At 38.6% G+C, this 15,608-nt stretch overlaps 1 protein-coding gene across 1 annotated transcript in view; it reads right to left on the bottom strand.

Moving 5' to 3' along the window:
- Positions 1 to 642: 642 nt before the first annotated feature.
- adgra3 (adhesion G protein-coupled receptor A3) overlaps positions 643 to 15,608 on the bottom strand; it is a 46,886-nt gene continuing 31,920 nt past the window's right edge. The window contains exons 11-19 of the mRNA XM_084405179.1: positions 13,560 to 13,721; positions 12,073 to 12,273; positions 11,682 to 11,889; positions 9,436 to 9,644; positions 7,619 to 7,743; positions 7,413 to 7,536; positions 5,812 to 5,957; positions 4,781 to 4,876; positions 643 to 2,792 (exon numbers count right to left, since the gene is read on the bottom strand). Of these exons, the coding sequence (XP_084261305.1) occupies positions 1,340 to 2,792; positions 4,781 to 4,876; positions 5,812 to 5,957; positions 7,413 to 7,536; positions 7,619 to 7,743; positions 9,436 to 9,644; positions 11,682 to 11,889; positions 12,073 to 12,273; positions 13,560 to 13,721 (2,724 nt within the window). The 3' untranslated portion in view covers positions 643 to 1,339. The remainder of the gene's footprint in view (positions 2,793 to 4,780; positions 4,877 to 5,811; positions 5,958 to 7,412; positions 7,537 to 7,618; positions 7,744 to 9,435; positions 9,645 to 11,681; positions 11,890 to 12,072; positions 12,274 to 13,559; positions 13,722 to 15,608) is intronic.

The raw sequence follows: 15,608 nt of genomic DNA, 5'->3' as shown, positions 1-15,608 counted from the left end.
TGTCCTAGACAGGCACTTTCTCAGCTCAAGAAGTGAATCAACTTTAAATCCAGGGCAAGAATCCATCTGTGTGTTACGAAAGCAATAATCTCAATTTTCTTCAGTGTCTTGAGAACAATTGATATATGGCCTAATTTAACAAAGTGAAACCCCTGCGGACTTCATTAGCACCACTAAACTCACAAAATATCGGTTGTTAAAAGAACACTACAAGTTGCATTTTGATCCACTATTTTTAGGTGTGTGTGTGCAAACGAAGCATTATTCTATTGTCCTTCACTCTGTCCTGTATTATCCTGCAGAGAACAGCTCGACAGACTTGTGGCAAGTGAGACAAGGGGGAAGGTGAGGTGAGTGCACTACAGCAATTATATTCCCTTCACCACTAATGATGACAGGCAGCCCAACCTGAGAGTCAGCCATCAGTCACTGCACGGGTCTCTAACTCTGGAGGCAGCGGCCTACCATTTCCTCATCCCATCTGACTGGTTCCACCAAAGCAAGACCTGCACCTCAATTAGAGCCTCCATGAAATTGACGTAATGGCAGAAAGTGCTCCCAATTACTCCAAACCACAAGGCCTAAAGGAAGCTCTGAGAAGAAGTCTGAACTCACCTTTGAACTCTGAGACGAGATGAAGTTGGCTGCGCAAAGACATTTTTTATTACTTGACAGTCGCAATTGTGTGAAAACACATTAGAACATACGAGATTCAGCCATCATGTACTCAGAACGTCATGCATCTTCACATACAAAATAGACCATTTTTAGATTGACTATGATGATTCGCAGTCAAGTGGGACACTATATGCATTTGTAGGTACTTAAGTTTTGAACAAACATTAAAACGCAAATTCTTAACTATTTTTTACAAATTGCACCATTTGTAGTAAAATCATATAATAAGCTCCCATTTACTTGAAACCACAAGGCCAAAAAGAAGCTCTCAGAAGAGGGTGTCTGAACTCACCTTTGAACTCAAGAGATGAGATGAAGTGGGCTGTGATTTTTATTTTTTTATTTTGATGGCCGCAATTATGTGAAAACACATTCAAGATTCAGCCAACATGTACTCAAAGAGCAGCGAGTCATGCATCTTCACATACAAAAAGTCAGAATGAAATACAAAATGGGCTAAGGGGTACAAAAATAGACCATTTGTAGACTATGATGATTCGCAGCCAAGCATTTGTAGGTACTCAAGTTTTTGAACAAACATTAAAATGCAAATCTTTAGGAACTTTTTTTTTTTTTACAAACTGTACCACCAAAATCATAAAATAAAGATTCACAGTTACAGATAAAAGTCTGATTTGTAGTCTCTGAGAAGGGAATCTTGCTACACAGTAGTTTCATGCTTCCACAAGCCAGTCTTAATATTCCCTGAACTCTCCACGTTCAGGGGGGACAAATTTTGTTGTCTCTCTGAGTCTTTGGCGGGTCCGTTTTGGCACGCTAGATTCAACCCGTAAGACTTGGGCTGTACCTCCAGTTCAACAGCGAGGGGCTGTTTTGGACAGTCTTTAGTTTGGCTGGTGACATCGGTCCCAGATCCCTCCCCTCCTACTCCGACTAAGCTTCCATTACTGACACCGTTCCCCACATTGTTGCTGAGGCCGTGCCCAAAACCATTACCGAGGCGGACGCCTCCACTTTTGCTAAGGTGACGCGAGCGTCGCGGCAAACTAGCACTGGCGTCGCTGCTGTCCTGTTGAAGTTGGCTCTGCTGGCGCTCCCGGTAAGCCAAATACGCTGCCCGTCGGCTGTTGCGGGCGTGTAGGCTCTCGTGATGGTGGCGCTTGTGCGGGGCGCTTTGCACGCTGCCCTCCACGCTGGTTGGGACGTCGTAAGAGTACTCGCGCAAAACAGTGAGCCTGCTGGCCCGATGAGCTCTTGTACGGTTCTTGTGGTGTCGCCCAGAGTGCCCATTGATGTTCGCGTTTCCCGTTCCTGGAAGATTGTTGTTGTTGACTGAGCTGGGCCGATATTGAACCTCAACAGGTGCTACATGCATCTTAATCTCATTGTCGACTGAATGTTCAGTCAGGCTGTTGTCCAGTAAAGCCGTCCCATTGGCCGTTGAAGGGGCCGCTTTGCACTGAGCGGCTTCGACCTGCAGATTGGTCAGTTTACAGCCTTGGGTGGAGTTGCGTACACTCGGTGCGCTCTTATTGGTGCAGGAGGATTCAGCGCTGCTGGCCGGACACTTCGTCGCTTCAATGTTTCCCCTGGCCGTCAACACAGAGTCACTGGTAACCGTGACAGGCAATAGCAGGGAATCAACTTGTTCGCCGTAGTTACGGCGAACCAGGCAACAAGCTTGTGACCAATGACGACGCATGTCCTGACGGTTTACGCAATGGTGCGCCACAAAAAACGCCCCGAGGGCTAAAGCGACAGCGCCGAACAGGCAGGCGAACACCAAATCTGCTGGATGCTCCTGGGACACCGCAAGAGCACCAAACACCCACAGCGCTACATAAAGAGCTAGGGCTCCTGCAACGCCAATGAGTTGGGCCACAAAAGTATGTTCGTTCTCCAGAGCCGACATCAAAACCGGGTGTGCGGCGGCTGTGGAGGAGGAGGTCTCCAGATGGTCAGGTGTGATTTCGGTGGCCTCAGTCACAGAAAGGTGCTGCTGCTCTTCGGACTGTTCTTTGAGTTCAAAGCGGCGCTCGGGATGCCGTCGGAGCTGAATGAGAATGCTGAGGAAGTACATGCAATCCACGAAAACGATGAAGGCTGCCGGGCCATAAAACGCACCGAGACTGGGTTCCCATGCCATCCAGCAGCTGAGGAAAGACAACAGATTTTTTTTTTTAAGTTGGCATTAAATGGAAATTCTGTTTTTTTTTTATTTTCTGAGAATTTTTAAAGTTGTTTATATGTCTATGTGGTGTTTTTAATATGCTTTAAGACAAACCGTGCAAAGACAAAGAAAAAAACATGTCTCCACTGACGTTCTAAGTTGTTAAAAATGTTTCTAAGGATACAGATTTTTAGAAGGAAGACCAAGATGACGGACAGGAACATGGTTTGTGTAACATTAGCAACACATTACAAGGTTTGATAACAGTCAAACAAAAGGCTCCTCATATTAATTACTGTTATGTGTCCGATGTTGTAAAGAGGAATACATAAAACGCAACTTGTAGTTGACCCTTTATAATTTCTTCGAATCATTTTCTGGTTCAAACATATATGGCTAAATTAAACCAGTATTTCTACTTGCCATTGTGCAGCGTTTACTACAGTAAAGTTGACAGAGTGGATCAGGGGTCCGTTCTTCGTACCTCGCTTAATACATCTGAGATGATTTGACAGATTCCAGATCTTCTAAACCAGTATTTCTACTTGCCATTGTGTCCGAGATTACCGCACGTTCTTGTGTTAATTGAAATCAGCAGATGTATCGATACTCGAAACCATGATCAGCAATGCAGCGATTGGCTGGCGGCAAGACAGCAACGTAATGACATCATATTAAAAAAGAACAATCACACACCTGATGAAAACCTTACATTTCTAGACCTTTATAAGGAAACAGCCAAGCGACCAAATAGACTGTACACTAAAATACTGATGCTGACAAGCTGAGAACTGTTCCTGAGAACTACTTTTTTTGCTGTTTTATACTTCAGTAAATCGACGTCACATTGCTCTACTTGGCAGCATGAAAATGACATTTACATTATTGAATGAATTTTAATTTTACATAAACAGAACAATGCTAGAACACTGCCAACATATTTTATAAATCAAAGCAGCCGTCACTCTCTGCAGGTCTGCTTTTTCCCTTATATTTAAGTACATACAAGTTCTAAAAGGTTTACACTGGTGGTATCAAGGGCTTCATATTGTAGGAAAAACACTTATGAGGCACTTAAGAGTTCTGAGATGCTTAGCAGAGCGGTTTTTTTCTTCCTTTTGTCACGGTAGCGTGAGATTAATTAAACCCCAAAGATCTCAGATGGTCTGGATTTTCAAATTAAACCATGCTGTTACACAATCCAAACAGCTGTCACAAGTGAAAGAAGGGAGACTGGGAAACCAACAGGCACAAGGTGGGCAGCCAAAAATAGAGCAGCATAATTAGGTTCACACAACTTCAGAAGTCTACACTACTTGCTCCTCCATAAAGTATTATTCTGCACTTTACAGAGCATGGGCATGAGGCTCCAACGAGAGCAGAAACAATTTCTCATGGCAGAGAAAGACTATGAAATGACAGGAAATGTTCACATGGGGATTTGGAAAGCACCTTGAGGCACATACAAGCTGTATCTGTACAGTCGGTCTGTTGTTAATAGCAACGAAGTTAAGGAAACATACTAAACCATTGCATTTTGTCTCTAGTGGTTTTAATGTATCCACACAAAAATGTCTAACTGATTACACAAAATCTGTCAATTACAATCAATGCATTTTTCAAACAAAGACCCCTTTCCTGAATTGCATTGTAATGGATGGTTAAAAAGCCACGTGGGGAGTTGTGGCCTAATGGTTAGGGACTGGTAACCCGAAGGTTGCGGGTTCGATTCTCAATAATGGCAGGAAATGACTTGAGCGAGGCACCGAACCCCCAATCGCTCCCCAGGCGCCACTGACCCGGGTGTGTGTGTCCACAGTTTGCAGTGTGTGTATGTGTTCAATACTCACTACTCCTAATGTGTGTGCACTAACTTGGATGGGTTAAATGCAAAGGACAAATACCGAATATGGGTTACCATACTTGGCCTTCACATGTCACTTTCAAAAGTGTCCTAAAACTCATACTTACTAAGGTGCATTGACTTGACTTCCATAGTTTTTGATGTTAGCAGCAGCTGTTATTCCACAGACAATGATCGGTATGCCTCCACCTATTAAGTAGAATCTGTAGAAGAAAAAACAACAATTTAAACTGTTTAAGGCTACAGGTGACATTAAATGAGTTCACTAAAACTATTACAAAAACATTTCATTAAATGAAATAAGGCTTAAATAAAAAATACAATTTTAATATTAGATGAAAAACTTAAGGCTTAAAGTTCTAAAATAACTATCTAAAATAAAATAAGTTGAAGAGCTAAAATTACTAAAAACTAATGTAAAAATAAAGCTAAATAGAAATATTTAAAATGGCAAAGCACGTAACAAAATAAAGAAATTATATCAACTGAATTTCCATATGCCTATAAGTACTAGTGTTTCTGTATCATACGTTAGTTAAAGGCTGGATGCTATAGTATTATATAAATACAAAAAAAAAAAAAAAATCTTATATAATTTATTACACATCATAATTTACTCAGCCTCATGTCGTTCCAAACCTGTATGACTTACTTCTGCAGAACACAAAACAATATATTATTTTTGTCTATACAATGTCAATGGTAACCAAAACTGTTTTTTAAAACATTTTTCTAAATATCTTCTTTTGTATTCCGGAGAAGCAAGAAAGTCCTACTTGTTTGTAACAACATGAGGGTGAGAAAATGACTGAATTTTAGGGTGAACTATTCCTTTAAAGATCATCAGCTCACCTAAAAAAGCCCTGCTTACTGTTGTATGTTTACTGACACCAAGTGGAGAGCAGCGGGACTTAATTTAAAACAGAGTTTTGCCTTTTGGGCAATGCAAGTGTAAAACGAAAGTTCCAGAAAATGAAATGAATCGCATCATGTGTGCTTGCTTTTTTATTTTTATTTATTTATTATATTATCTATTTTTAATCACTAATTTAAATGAAATTATTAATTATTTGAAGGCCATTTTTATACAAATATATATTTTTTTACACTTCTACTCATTGATTACTATGACCTTTACCTCAGCATAGGTCTGGGTGGAGGTGGAGGCTCATCCAGCTCCTCGTAGCGTTTGGCCTTCCGCGTCACCTGTTTGTAGATGTTGCGTGCAGTTACGCCGGACCACAAGGCCGTAGCCAGTGTGGAGTAATGCAGCACTATCCCCACCTTTAGGATGAGACGTTAGAAAACATGAATTCTCCTCAAGGCCAATAAAAATGCAAATATTCATTTGTACTCATTGTAAGACTCTTTGTAAGTCGCTTTGGATAAAAGCGTCTGCTAAATGAATAAATGTAAATGTTTTCAAAATAGTACTTTAATACATTTAAAGTCCCCATGAAATCAAAATGGATAATTCTCTCTCTTTTTTTATAATTTTTTTATGGAATATTGCAGTATTTATTATAACAGATTTAAAGGGATAGTTCACCCAAAAAAGAAAATTCTGTCATTAATTACTCAACCTCATGTCATTCCAAACCAGTAAGACTTTCATTCATCTTCGGAACACAAATGAAGATTTTTTATGAAATCTGAGTTTCCTGTCCCTCCATAGACAGCTACCACTTTGGCGCTTCAAAAAGTTCATAAAGAGATCATAAAACTAATCCATATGAATTGAGTGGTGTAGTCCAGATTATCTGAAGAGACTCGATCGTGTTTATTCTCGTGTTACGCAGCAAGCAGGTTACTGCATGTCAAGCAGGTTCAGTGGAGCTTGATCAATGTTTATATGGGAATAAAAGCCTAAATTCAATCCATTCATCATATAAAGCAGGGTTTCTTAAACTCGGTCCTGGAGGGCCACTGTCCTGCACAGTTTAGCTCCAACCGTGATCAAACACACCTGAGCAAGCTAATCAATGTCTTCAGGATCACTAGAAACTCACAGCTAGGTGTGTTTGATCAGGGTTGGAGCTAAACTGTGCAGGACCGAGTTTGAGAAACCCTGATATAAAGTGATCGAGTCTCTTCAGAAAATTTGGACTAAACTGCTCAAAATTCATATGGATTCGTTTTTATAAACTTTTTGAAGCGTAAAAGTGGTAGTTGTGTAGCTGTCAATGGAGGGACAGACATCTCTCAGATTTCATCAAAAAGATCTTCATTTGTGTTTCTGAAGATGAACGAAAGTCTTACAGTTTTGGAACGACATGAGAGTAATTAATGTGAGAATTTTCTTTTTCGGGTGAACTATCCCTTTAACCGTGCAAATCATTAATACTTTATTTATTTATGTGCCCAAATAATCTTTAATCAAAATATCTATCCCTCTTGCAGCGATATCTCTTCTATTCTCTCGAGAGCGGGGTGACCTGTCACTCGCATGAGATCCACCAATAGTAAACCACAACCATCCAATCAATTCCCCACAGACAAAATCAAGTCCCGCCCTACATTTCTTCTTGTTCCAGAAGTCATTTCACTTGGATATACAGTACGCCAAAACAGGGAAGAAAAGACTACTGCAACTTCCATTTCATGCTGACTTTAAGAGTATCAAATGTGAACTTGAGAGCAGCATTGCAGATCTGTCTATACACCGAGAAACTTATTTAAAGATTTCATGTAAATATTGTCCCCCAAACTTATATAACACGTGGAAATGCAGGCACATACCGCTTGACAAACACTTGCGTTGTACGTTTGGTTAATGCCGCCCACAAACACAGCACAGGTGAGGAGAATATGCAAGCACAGGTTAACCAGCATGTGCCAGCACTTCTTACTTATACGCACTGACCTGCGAACACATGAAATATCACATTAAAACCAGCAAAAACCCATGCCTTGTACTTCATTAAAAAAACTAAAACAGCACTTACTTGTGGTGGTAGATATAACTGACTATGACTGACAGAAGGCAGAGCCCCAGGACGATGGCTGTGGCGTAGATAACAGGGTGAAGAGGTTTGAAGCTGTATGCGTCGTACCCGGTCCTGTTCAGATCCTGTTAGACAAGAGTTTATCAGCAGATTATATTTGCAAATGCATTCCAATACTCGATATTCTGGAAGGTACAAGGTGGGTGTTAAGGATGTGTGAACAGTATGCAATTACATACAGGTCTAGAGTCAAAGGAAAATCAGAACAAAATGGGAAAGCAGATCAATCTAGCACTAAAAAAACCTTGAAATAAGTCATTACATGACAAGAGGATGATGGGAACCTTGGGATTCACTAACAATCCTGCACATCTTTGTTTTTACTGTTATCTTAGAGATGCAGCAATATTACACAGTATTTCTTTCACACGTAGACCCTGTTGTATTATGTACTGTGCTTTTATATAGTAAATACTGGTCAGCAGTGTTGGTTTAGTATTACTTATATACTATTTATTAATATTTAGTTCAAGTTTTAGTAATTTTATTAACTTTTTTATTAGGGTTCTTTCATATATTTTTAGTTTGCTTTAATTAAGGTTAGGTTTAATTTGAAAATGATGAAAAACAATGCAAACAATTTATTAATAGACAGCATTTGATACTGAAAAAAAAATAATAATATGAGAAGCGTCTCACTAATTTAAAATATAATTTTTTGAAACTTGAAGGTTAAATAAATTCTCACTCTTCCAACTATGTGACTACAAAATAACTACAAAAGGAGTTTTCTCTGAAAGCCTAACAAAAAGATTTTTGAAGATACAGATGACAGCAACTTTGAATGGACAAAACTTTCAAATATTATCCTATATCGTAATATTACCCATATATTGTAATCATTAAGAGCACAAGCTGTAATTGCTGTGTAACACGTTTGTTGCGTTATCTTAATTGAATACAGGACATTAACCTTATTCCACAGAGCCTTGTAATACTTGATTCTGATTGGTCACAATCGCGCCATCCAGCGGTATGCAATCCCCCAATAACAACCAGTAAAATCTGATAACAACAGGCTCATCCGGGGGAAGTCGGCACTTTACGCTTGCTAGGAACGTTTTGCGAAACATGGAAGTTTTGCGTTTGGTGAGCTAAAAAAATATTAAAACTCAAATCAATATTTTGTGTAGTTATTTAATTATGTTATCCGGTATCGCGGACTCGCACTCTTGCTTCATACAAAAGCAGTTGCTGCCATTTTGCGACACTTGTTTTGTACACTGTAATGGATAAGATAAACGGGTAACATTTTAAAACGGTTTCATCTCAAATCAATATCTCTTATCCACATAATTATTTGTGGTGAAATACCATGTAATAAGTGGTATGACTGTACCATATCCCTATAACGTCCATCTAGTTTAAACCGCTTGCCGCTTGTTCCAACTGCTTTCTCCGCAGAAGCTTTGCGTTTAAAGAGGTAATAAAATATTTTGACTCAGATCAATATTTCATGTCTAATTATTTGCTTATGTGGCAAATAGCCGTGTAATAAGCGTCGCGTCAGGGTCCTAATCACCCTGTCGGGGTTTATTTCTGCGACAACAACCAGCTGGATGTACATTATCTGTATTACTATCATACAGACAGTATTTTGGTACACATCTCTGGCTGATAACAATATTTCCTAAATTGTAACAATGAAACAAGCATTTTCTGTAAAGCTGCTTTGAAACTGTATTGTGTAAAGCACAATAAAAATGAAGAGAATTTGAAGAACAGCTTAAAATTCAAGCCACTTTCGTCTCTCTTACCATCAGTAAAGCGTAGTTATTAAGTGAATCACAGGAGATTGTGGTGAAGTTGTCATCCTGACGGAGGATCTGGCAGCCGTCGCTCTGCCATCCTCCCTGTCCGCCCAGCAGGCTGAAATTCCAGAAGGCGGGAACAGCATCCGATCCATGCAGGAAGCGCCGCAGAGTGGCGTTCACTGGACTTCGCAGGTTCTTCAGTGGAAAGCCATCTAAACAACAGGAGAATGGACGTTTAATCAGTTTGTACAACAAAACTCAAAACAAATCTGGTTATGGACACTTTGATGGTACACTTTTAAAAATAAATGTTCTCTATTTGCATCTACAATACCATGAAGAATTTTTAGGAGCTTTCGGACCGGGTAGTTATGGGAACTGAGTTATACAAACTAACCACCAGGGCGGTTCCCAGAGAACTAAATTTTCCCCTGGGGCCATTTTCCGGGTTGTATTCGAACCTCCAGTAAGAACTCTGAAGTGACGTAAGCCGGCCGACAGCGACGTCTTTTAAGCACATCCTTCAACAACGTCAGCAACTAGAGGATGCCATGATCGGAGCTGTGTTTTTATTGTGGGTATTGTGATAACAGATGAAATGTAGACGTACAAGTTATGCGATTGAAAGAGCAAAAAGGAGGGCTAAGAGATGAGATCTCCTACAACAACTTGCAGTGCTACATATGCCGGTGTTTTGTATCATATGACATGCGTTCGGCCAATCAGTGTACACTTGTGCTCGGTTAGACCCTTCTCTGAAGTAGGAGCTGATTTAGCCCCCCCCAAAAGGCGTTCCTATAATTAAGATTGTTCTTAGTTCCTGCGGTGCGAACACGCCAAAAAGCAGGTGCTTCCATCAATAGTTATAGGAACTATGAAAGCGCTCCTCTGGTGCAAAACCCCCTTATAACATCCACAAACCATTACGCTGGAAAAAAAAAAGGTTCTATATAGTGGAGAAAGGTTCTTTGGAATTCTAAAATGTTCTTCGCACTGAGAAAAACTATGGTTAACTGTTCAGAGTTAGAATCAGAAAGAGCTTTATTACATTCGAGGAATTTGTTTAGGTGACAGAAGCTTCCACAGCACAAACACAATGGCAGAGACTGAAAAGTTCTTTAGGGAAGCAAAAACCTTTGCAGATTTTTTCATGGGATTACAAACGCTTTCTTCTCTGCTTATCCTTCAAAGTGAAATCAATCTGTTATAGCAGTAACTTTTTCCCAGCAGCTCCCTGTGCTGCTCTTTGCCGCCTCCTCTCACTTCAGTAGCTGCTATTATTATTGTTGTGTCTATGACACAAAGCCTCTTTACCTGCTTGAAGCCAAAATGGGGGAGGAATGGATGATAGCTGTGCAGCAAAGATCAAATCACACAATAAAACACACACACACACACACACACACACACACACACACACACACACACACACACATATAAAAAAATAATGTGGATATTTTATAACGTTTTTTTATTTTGTGATTTGATCTTTGCTGCACAGCTCTATTATCATCCATCCATCCATTTCAGAGATACATAATTTTACTCATAAAAAGCTCTAGGGGTGCCAATAATTGTGGTCAATTCATAATGTGATTTCCCCCCCCACTTTCAATTCTTTTAATTCAATGAAAGGTTAGATTTTTGCTAACTTTTTGAATGAAAGATCAAAAGGATAAACAATGCAGATTTATTTTCACCTTTGATCATTTACCAGGGGTGCCAATAACTCTTACCACAACTATATAGAATTATTTGTATAGTGCATTTCACACATGATGGTAGTTACAGTCTCACTTTAAACTAGTTCATTTTATAATAAATGTTGTGTTTATGTTTAATGTTTCACTTTTATTCATTGGCATTTTACATTATTTCTGAATTTAATAATAAAATCTAAAATGTGACTTCTACATCGCTGCAACTTATTATTTCTTTCTGCAGTTTTGACTTGGTGCAACTTGTCATAGTTTGTCAGGTGTGACTTGTCCAGGGTGAAAAAAAGTATCTGCAGTAGCAATTTTATTAGTTTGATTTAAAAACAATAAATGAAACTTGTATTACTCATGGTGACGGTTACAACTCAAGTGCATCATTCTTCTGTATCTTCAATTCTTAATTTTTAGACTATTGTACTTTACTTTGCTTTCTATCCAGGTAGAAATATTGTATACCATCAACAATGAAGTGGGTTTGAGCGCATGTCTGATCTTGCCCAAGGCAGTAGGATCAGCACCAAGTGTTCTTACCAATCTTTGTGAGAATCACAGGTGTGGCCACACTCCTCCTCTTGCTACCGTCACTGAGGACGGTGGAGTTTCCCGTTGGGGGAAAGAGTTTGCCGTTGCGGAAGGCTAGCAGGTGGAGTTTGTAGACGGCCTCTTCGGCCTGACCTGAACTTCCCAGAGATGAGAAGAGAGACGGGGGAAGCTGTAGTGACGCCTCCACTATAGCGTTCTGCACACATGGAGATGCAATAACGTTACTGTCAAAACATGATGGATAAATTCCTGCTTCCACAGCTTTATTGGAGTTCTCGGATTGAAGAAACACTCATCTTATATGTTGTGACAAAACATCTACAGTACTGTATCCTCCACACACATTGACGTACAGAAAGTACCAGAGAAAAACGCATACTTTGTGAGCCAATGCTGACAGGTTGCTGGTCACGTTGCATTTGAAGCTGAGCTGGCGCTCTGGGTTGATGTCGGAGTCTCTGGGAGAGAAATGGGCCATGGCCGTACGCTCCGGCGAGACCTTCTGGAACAGAGTGCAGGTCATCCCATTGAAGCTGCTGGCCTTGATCGCATGAGCCTCCAGAGCAATGTTATGAGAGTTCTGTTGAAACAAACAAAGAAGAATGACTACCACACCATACTCCCACAATCACATGTTATTGAAGGACTATGACAACTCTTTCAAACTAAAGCCTATATAAATGTTCACTGCTGTTCAAAAGTTTGTGGTCAGTAATTATTTTCCTACATATTAATACTTTTATTCAGCGAGGATGCATTCACATCAGTAAAGACGTTTATAATGTCACAAAAGATTTAGATTTCAAATAAATGCTGTTTTTTTTTTAACTTTCTATTAAATCAAACAATCCTGAAAAAGTGTCTAAGAAAAATATTAATATACTAAAATCCCTTTAACTACTAAAAATATATTAAAATAGAAAACAGGCTTTTTATATTGCAATAATATTTCACAATATTACAGTTTTTACTGTATTCATATTGGTGAGCATAAAAGAATATTGAACATTGAAAAAAAGATAAAAGATAATAAAAAAAATTAATAAAAACATTGAAAATTGTACTGACCTAAAAGTTAATAGGTAACATACTAAATTTCTCGAAAAAATAAAGGGTTCAACAAAGCATATACAAATATTTCATTTATTTCAAGTTATGTAAATCGTTCAGCTGCTTTTAATAAAATAGAAAATCTAATTGAATTGATCTTTTGCAGGAACACACACACACACACCTCTAAATATATGAACACTGCATTGTAAATCAAATTGCTTTTCCACTGTGTAAGAAATTACACAGTATTTTTCAGTAATTCCAAAGAAATATTTGAAGTCAACATGTACATTAAATTCTTGCTGTTAGGATGGAAAAAAATGGAAATGCTTGCATAAGGATATTTGTATTACTATCGATCAGTTGAAGACCTAATGTCAGTCAGTGTTAAATTGATTAATTGACTGCATGTCTGTTGTTGATTCATTATGAGCATTGAGAATAGCTGGATGGCTGAAACGTCTGCTCTTGCTCTATTAAAATAATTGATTCTTTTTGTTAAAGACTTTGTCTAGTTTTTTCAGAGTGCGAACCATCTACAGTCTCTTCTACATTTTATTGGTTTTCACGCACCTGGACTTACAACTAGCCTTCATCTGAGCGCAACAATACTTCCTTGTCAGTCAGTTATCAGTGAAATAATTTTGGCTTGTCCCTTAATTTGTAAAAAAGCAAACAAAATAAATGATAAAATAAAAGTGTGTTATTTAAGCTGTTGTATAAATGAACTTCTGGTTACACCAGCAGAATACTGAGGGATATTTCTTTAAATAATTTAGTTTTAACAATTGAAAGGATTTTTGCAGTACTCACAGTAGAATAGGCCAGAGCCCCATTACTGATTCGGAGAACGGCAATCCTCTGCAGGCACTCAACGATACGTGAGCAAGCTCGCGCCTCCCTCTGAGCCATCCATAACACTCGCTCATCAGCCAGCATCAGATTACTGGAGATATCCACCATCACATCTCCCAGCTGAGAGAGGAAATGCAGTTAGAGACAATGCATGCACACCCACATCAATGCCGATTCCTCCAGGCGTGCATTACACCCACAAACAAACTACATACTAATTCAATAAACACACACAAACACACTGCCACCGCATTCCTGAACAAAACCTGACATCACACAGAAAAATGTTGATGAGTGAAACTTTTTTTTTTTTTTTTTTTAAGAAATAAAATGTGATTACTGGGACATTAAGGACATCTTGACATTCCCACGCTAGAGAAACACTTAACAGCAAATGTTTTCAAAAAACAATCCTGGAGCCCTAAACAGCCTCTTCTTTGTCAACTCAGTACAACTGAGTTCCACTAAATTCCTGAGCAAAATTACACAAGCATGGCAAAATCGCGAGGCAAATCAAATTTAATAACGTGTCCTTGCAATATGTGAGATGTTGAATGACGGTACAGATCCCTGCGCAGGTGTTACATGATAACGTTTCCCCTCAACACTGAGTGAAGTGCAACCTGATCCTGAAAAATAGGTTCTATGTTCCTCTGTGGCCCAGTGTCCAAATCCCTCCAGATCCTATCAGCTCCTCTCCTTACTGATTCAACTGCAAAAGCCTGTTTTGTTCTCCAGAGAGGAAGAGAGTCACGAACTGAGGTGGCGAACAGGGACGCTGCTTTAAATCAACGGTTTTCAACCTTTCGGTCTTCAAGGCCACCCCCATTGTCCACAACAATATTCAAAGGCCACATAACTTTTTCAATTATTTGTGATTTACTTGATTAAGGATTTTCAACAAAAAAAATTATATATATATATACACATTTTATGGTAGTCTTTCAGGTCTATAAATTCCCTCAAATACACACATTTTCTCAGAAAGTGGGAATCTTGGTTCTTCAATGTAAAACAGCTGTTGGGGGGGGGTCCAATAAAATAAGGAATATATTGATTTTTAGCTTAATTAATGGTTGTTTTGTCTTATTTTAGCCCTATAAAGCCTACTGAACCATGTTTGATGCACACATTTCTAAGATCTCTAAATTATCAACATGATCAAAACTTGCAGAGAAACCAGTTGTACACAATCTACTACATGCTTTCTGTCATCTGATTGATAGTTTTTTAGCAGGTAAAATAACTTTGTATAATTGTAAAAACATCCCCATTCAGGCTGTGGTTCACATGCGTTTTTGATCTTTATGAAGTAAACGTAAGAATAACTTTTTGGTCACACTTTAGTTTAGGGTCCAGTTATCACGATTAACTACTACTTTTACCTAAATAAACTCATAATTACTGCTTATTAATAGTTAGTAAGGTAGTTCTTAAGTTTAGGTATTGGGTAAGGGATGTAGAATATGGTCATGCAGAATAAGGCATTAATATGTGCTTTATGAGTACTAATGAACAGCCAATATCTTAGTAATATGCATGCTAATAAGCAACTAGTTAATAGTGAGAATTGGACCCTAAACTAAAGTCTAACTTTCTAACTATCTAACTTTTATATTATTAGTAATATTTCAAGATGACCCCTTACTGGACTGAAGCAACATGGTTTAGCTTGATTATCCATTTTCTGAAAAATCATGTTAAAATGTGATTATCAGAAATGATCCATCAGGCTTTTGAGGAACGTTTATTTGTTCATCTCTCAATCATCATTGTATTGCACTGCATTGTATGTTTTGATACCCACAATGAAAAAACTAAAGAGCTTTGATCATAAAACTAAACATTTAAATAGAATCTTAAGAAATATGAGATATACTGATATTTATATGCATTTTATGTAGGGCTGTACAATATATCGAAATTATCGAAATATCACAAATGTATATAATCGCAATATGCATATCGCAACAGCTTGCAATAATTTGGGTCATGAAGAAAAGACAA

Source organism: Rutilus rutilus (genome assembly GCF_951802725.1).
Source record: "Rutilus rutilus genome assembly, chromosome: 3".
NCBI lineage: Eukaryota > Metazoa > Chordata > Actinopteri > Cypriniformes > Leuciscidae > Rutilus > Rutilus rutilus.
This window is presented reverse-complemented; position numbering and strand designations above follow the sequence as displayed.